The 6,465-nt window shown below is 43.9% G+C and overlaps 1 protein-coding gene across 1 annotated transcript; it reads left to right on the forward strand.

Annotated features, from left to right (window-relative positions):
- The first annotated feature begins 2,503 nt into the window (after window positions 1-2,503).
- On the forward strand, window positions 2,504-5,557 carry MARS2 (methionyl-tRNA synthetase 2, mitochondrial). The gene has a single exon (XM_017545175.1). The coding sequence runs from the start codon at window positions 2,600-2,602 to the stop codon at window positions 4,379-4,381; it is 1,782 nt and encodes a 593-aa protein (XP_017400664.1). The 5' UTR covers window positions 2,504-2,599; the 3' UTR covers window positions 4,382-5,557.
- Window positions 5,558-6,465: the final 908 nt, after the last annotated feature.

Consider the following 6,465-nt stretch of genomic DNA (forward strand, 5'->3'; position numbering starts at 1 on the left):
TTGCATTTCTGTAATGATGAGTGATGTTGAGCATTTCTTTATATGCTTGTTGGCCATATGTATATCTGCTTTTGAGAAGTGTCTGTTCATGTCCTTTGCCTTTTTAATGAGGTTGTTTTTTGCTTATTGATTTGTTTAAAGTCCTTATAGATTCTGGTTATTAGACCTCTGTTAAATTCATAGTTTTAAAATATTTTCTCCCATTCTGTAGGTTGTCTGCTTACTTTGTTCATAGTTTATTTTGCTGTGCAGAAACTCTTTAATTAGGTCCCATTTGTCAGTTTTTGTTTTTGTTGCAATTGCTTTTGGCATTCTCATGATGAAATTTTTGCCAGATTCTATGCTTAGAATGGTATTTCCTAGGTTACTTTCCAAGGTTTTTAGTTTTAGGTTTTACATTTTAGTCTTTAATCCATTTTGAGTTGATTTTTGTATATGGTATAAGAAAGGGGTCCAGTTTAATCTTCTGTATATGGCTAGCTAGTTACCCCAGCACCAATAGGGAATCTTTTGCCATTGCTTGTTTTTATCAACTGTGTTGAAGACCAGATGGCTGTAGGTCATTCTTAAACTGCTGGATAAAATAGAGCACAACAACTTAGTATCCGAAGTTACTCTTTGTATTTCTTTCTTTCTTTTTTTTTAATATATAAAGACGGGGTTTCACCATGTTGGTCAGGCTGGTCTTGAACTCCCGACCTCAGGTGATCCGCCCGCCTTGGCCTCCAAAGTGCTCGGATTACAGGCGTGAGCCACTACGCCCGGCCAACTCTTTGTATCTCTTATACAGAATTACACTGGTCCACCTTTCATCATATCACTAAGGAAATCAGATCCAAGTTACCTTATGTGTTCATTCATACAGCAGTCAAAATGAATGAATTACATGCAACCACATGTATTGAGAACATATGAATGCAGTTACATGCAACAACATGGATTAATATAGCAACAAAATGTTGAATAGAAAGGCAAGTTGAAGACTATATGTAGTATTACATCCTTTTTAGAATATTTAAATATAAGCAAAATTAAACAATATGTTACTTAGACATACTATGTATGTGATAACACAAATGTGCAAGAACAAAATTCAGGACAATGACTACCTCAGGAAAATGAGGAGGACAGTATGAGAAGAAAAGGAGCACACAGATCTAAATCAATGGTAATTTTCTAGTTCAGTATTTATCAAACTTTAATGTGCATCAGAATCACCTTAAAATCTGAATTACTGGGCCCTACCCCAAGAGTTTTCTGATTCAGTAGGTGGGGGTGGGGTCTACCGAGGGAAGTTCCAGGTGCTGTTAGTTCTGCTGCTCTGGGGACCACACTCTGAAACCATTTCTAGTTCTTAGGTTGGGTTATAGGTTCATAGTTGCTCCATTCTATTTTATTATTAAACGTATATGCCACTTAAATGGAAAAAAAAAAAGATCAAAGATGAGAGTGTGTTATGAACCACGGATTAACATTAATTCAATTCTGGGCTCCTGAGGTTTCCTCCCCTAAAAAATATTCTAGGGTTCCATTACTAAAAGCAAACTTGAAAAACACTGTTTGAGCTTCAAGACCATTAACAAAATTAACTATTTTTGAGAAATACATTTGAAAATTATTCTTTATGTGCTCAGTGACAGCATATTGCACTCCACTTTCCTGGATCTCAAACTTTGGCAAGAACTTGGCAGATCACAAATCTACTTTTGTTGATTCGACAAAAAGTGTTTAGAGAAAAGACTTCTCTTACTTTCTCAGTTCTTATCCTTCTCTCAAGTGCTGCAGGTAATGATTTTTCTTCTTTTCTCTCTCCTTCCCTTCCAGATTGATTTAGGCTCTGAGATAAAATTTAGATGACATTTTAGGTATTGACTGGGGCATGTGCAGAGCCATACTCTGTCCTGCAGTATGCCAGCGGACGGGGTTTAGACAAACGCCTGAATATAAAACTCTTGCCTACAAACAGCTCAGCCTAGAGGGGGCATCAGATCATAAATATAAAATTGCCATCCAGGCCAGGCACGCCTGCAATCACAGCACTTTGGGAGGCTGAGGAGGGCGGATTACGAGGTTAGAAGATCGAGACCATCCTGACCAACACAGTGAAACCCCGTTTCTACTAAAGTACAAAAAATTAGCCGGGCGTGGTGGTGCGCGCTTGTAGTCCAGCTACTCGGTTTACTGAGGCAGGGGAATCACTTGAATCGAGAGGCGGAGATTGCAGTGAGCCGAGATCACGCCACTGCAATCCAGCCTTGCGACAGAGCGCGAATCCGTCTTAAAAAAAAAAAAATTCCAATCCAAGCAGGAAACACAGTATGTTATACAAAGGCAAAGAGGTTCGTCTTCTTTCATAACCTCTCCTAAACGCGGTAGCTAAGAGGTATTTTTCCGGTCAGCCACCGACCGCAGGGCGCCTCTGGCGCCGGAGCTTTTGACCCGAGGAGGGCGCAGGCGCGGGAGGAGCGGTGAGGGCGGGCACTCGGAGCTGCGTTTCATTGGCTTTCCGGCCGGAAGCCGCGGCGCGACCCGGCTGCGCGTGCGCCTGTCACACGTGCTGTCAGAACGCCGCCGCCTCCGCTTCGGGCAGGTCTGTACCATGCTGCGACCATCTGTCCTCCGGCTGCTAAAACGCACGGGGGCTAGTAGGCTCTCTCTCCTGGAGGACTTCGGCCCACGCTACTACGGTTCGGGCTCTCTCAGTGCCCGCGACGATGCTAGTGATGCGCGCGCCTACTTCACTACACCCATTTTCTACGTGAACGCGGCGCCGCACATCGGGCACCTGTACTCGGCACTCCTGGCGGACGCCCTTTGCCGTCACCGTCGCCTCCGAAGTCCCAGCACGGCTGCTACGCGATTCTCCACTGGTACCGACGAGCACGGGCTGAAGATTCAGCAGGCAGCAGCTACTGCGGGCCTGGCCCCGACTGAGCTGTGCGACCGAGTCTCTGAGCAGTTCCAGCAGCTGTTCCAGGAGGCCGGTATCTCCTGCACTGATTTCATCCGCACCACGGAGGCCCGGCACCGGATGGCTGTGCAGCAATTCTGGGGGGTGCTTAAGTCCCGGGGTCTGCTCTACAAGGGCCTCTATGAAGGTTGGTATTGCGCCTCCGACGAGTGCTTCCTGCCTGAAGCCAAGGTCACCTGGCAGCCGGGCCCATCGGGGGATTCGTTTCCTGTGTCTCTCGAGAGTGGGCATCCAGTCTCCTGGACCAAGGAAGAAAACTACATTTTCAGGCTCTCCCAGTTTCGGGAGCCACTCCAGCGGTGGCTGCGGGGCAACCCTCAGGCGATCACCCCCGAACCATTCCATCACGTAGTTCTACAGTGGTTGGACGAGGAGCTGCCCGACCTATCCGTGTCTCGCAGAAGTAGCCACTTGCACTGGGGCATTCCCGTGCCCGGGGATGACTCGCAGACCATCTATGTATGGCTGGATGCCCTGGTCAACTACCTCACTGTAATTGGCTACCCGAATGCTGAATTCAAATCTTGGTGGCCGGCCACCTCTCATATCATAGGTAAGGACATCCTCAAATTCCATGCCATCTATTGGCCTGCCTTCCTTTTAGGGGCTGGCATGAGCCCACCACAGCGCATCTATGTCCATTCCCACTGGACAGTCTGTGGCCAAAAGATGTCTAAAAGCTTGGGCAACGTGGTGGATCCTAGGACGTGCCTTAACCGCTATACTGTGGATGGCTTCCGCTACTTTCTCCTTCGGCAGGGCGTCCCCAACTGGGACTGTGACTACTATGATGAAAAGGTGGTTAAGTTGCTGAACTCCGAGCTTGCAGATGCCTTGGGAGGTCTCTTGAACCGATGCACTGCCAAAAGAATAAATCCTTCTGAGACCTACCCGGCCTTCTGCACTAACTGCTTCCCCAGTGAGCCAGGGTTGGTGGGGCCATCAGTTCGTGCTCAGGCAGAGGATTATGCTCTGGTGAGTGCAGTGGCCACTTTGCCAAAGCAGGTAGCAGACCACTATGATAACTTTCAGATATATAAGGCTCTAGAGGCCGTTTCCAGCTGTGTCCGGCAAACTAATGGTTTTGTCCAAAGGCATGCACCATGGAAGCTGAACTGGGAGAGCCCAGTGGATGCTCCCTGGCTGGGTACTGTGCTTCATGTGGCCTTGGAATGTTTGCGAGTCTTTGGGACCTTGCTGCAGCCTGTCACCCCAAGCCTAGCTGACAAGCTGCTGTCCAGGCTGGGGGTCTCTGCCTCAGAGAGGAGTCTTGGAGAGCTCTATTTCTTGCCTCGATTCTATGGACATCCATGCCCCTTTGAAGGGAGGAGGCTGGGACCTGAAACTGGGGTTTTGTTTCCAAAACTAGACCAGTCTAGGACTTGGGTGGTGAAAGCCCACAGGACCTAGAAAATCAGTTCTCATCGGTTTGTGGTCAAAACATTATTTTTTTGATTTTTCATTTTCAGGAAAGTTATACTAGTGTTTCTAGTGTGGAATCAAATGAGCACATAAACTGTCCCCATGAAAAGAGGTTTGTAGCCTTTCAGGTGCCTACTCCTGTTCTTCATTTCTCTGTGACTGTTGAATGTTGTCCTTTGTGCACTGTGTGTCTAAGATGTCTTGAGGGGAAAGATGGGTAAGAGACAGTGTTGCTAATGCTGTTTCTTCTTTGTGCCTCCTTCCAAACCAAACTACCTCTCGTGGCTTCTCATTGGCCTGGCCTTTGCTTCTCAGGCTAATTAGTGCAGTGACTCCTTTCATTGAGGGTTAGGGTTGGAGGCCCCTTACAGGGGCTTTTACAGGGGGACCCTATTTTGTTACACATATTGAGTTTCCTGATTAAAAAGAGAATATTTTATTAAACCTCTGAACCAGTGTCCTAGACCAGATGATTTTTGCCCTTGTGCATCCCCATTTAAGTTCTTGCAACTAGGGCTCCCTGCTTTGTTAATTATCCAACAGTTGGATTTTGTAACATCACACTTCAACTGGTAGATGGCTCTAGTCTCACACATTAATTACTAAAGATTGCAGTTTCAGAATATTTAGAATAAATTAGTTTTCTGCTTTTTAATTTTGCAGATCTTTACATTTTTATTGCTTTTCTTAAAATGAGGGATAGCTCTGCAACCACTACTCTTTTAATGTAAAGCAAAACACCCCCAAAACTTATTAGAATCTTTGTTCTTTTTCAGACTACTGAAAAATGACATTTATTCTGTTAAATGTTTAACAAGTGAATAAGTAAATGTGTCAGGTTGTTTATATGATAAATTATAAAACCCTCTTGAGGCACTTCGTATGTTAAAGTTTTAAACTTTAATAACATTAGGTTACGTGTATGATTAAAAAATTTGTCAATAGTTCAAAAGGGCAATATTTTCTTTATATTTCTTATATTCTTAATTTTGTTATCCATGTACATAATTTACCTCATGTTTTTTTTGATCAGGATCTATAATACAATATAGAATTTGTGTAATTATTATAAATGTTAATATACTTATTAAGTAATTTTAACTGATTATTGCTTTTGCTCTTTTAACTTAAGTTATTAAAGTTTAAAAGTTTGTAAGTACCTTATTCAGACCTGTTCTGTTGCATTTGTTGAAGGTGATGGTGAAAGGAGGAACTGACCAATGCTCCAGGAATCTCGTACTGGATTTAGGGTTCTCTCCAAGGCTCCATAAGAGAGCATCACAGAGAAGATGTAGCAATTTATACAGTAACTACAACATAGTAAGCCAGAGTTATGTCTCATAGGTGATTGGACAGCTGGGCCAAAGTTCAAAATGAGAACTTGCCTGAGAATATTCATTCTAAGTATGGGCAAGTAGAGAGGGCTCACAGTGAATTAAACTGTTGTACTGGTAGTTCCCCTAGATTTATTTTAGGTACCATCATTCAGTTCTAGTTTCTGTTTATTAATCAGCAAAATGAGGAATTTTTAGTTGCTGGAACATTGCTTAGAATGCTTGAAGTCTTTCTAAAGGTGGAAGGACTATTTCCACAAATGTTCCTTCAGACCCTCCCTGTTCATAAGTCTGAACTTTCCACATGACATATTTAAGTGAACTGCTGGGGTTATTAGCACAGACTACTGGGGCATAGGATAAAGTATAATATTTCCTACAGAGGGATAGAGCAGAGAGTGGTAAAAGATTATTTACATGGATGAAGAAAAACATATTTGAAAACCAGTGAGATAATAACCTCTGCTGTGGAAGAACCCTTATAGCAGTGTTACAGTTCTTACCATGGATGGAGACAGTGTCTTTCACTTGAATGATCTGTCTTATACCCTAGCGCTAGTCAATGCAATGGACATTTGCTTGCTGGAGGGTGTCAATAGAGTTCTTTTAGTGCAGTCTGTCAGTTGTACAGGCCCTTAGCTGGCTATGGATGTTTGTGGTACTGGAGGGCACAAGAACATAGGGGAACCAGATAGGACAGGGTGTAATTATTACAAAGACAGGATTTTTTTTTTTTTT

Source organism: Cebus imitator, unplaced genomic scaffold (genome assembly GCF_001604975.1).
Source record: "Cebus imitator isolate Cc_AM_T3 unplaced genomic scaffold, Cebus_imitator-1.0 Scaffold178, whole genome shotgun sequence".
Classification (NCBI taxonomy): domain Eukaryota; kingdom Metazoa; phylum Chordata; class Mammalia; order Primates; family Cebidae; genus Cebus; species Cebus imitator.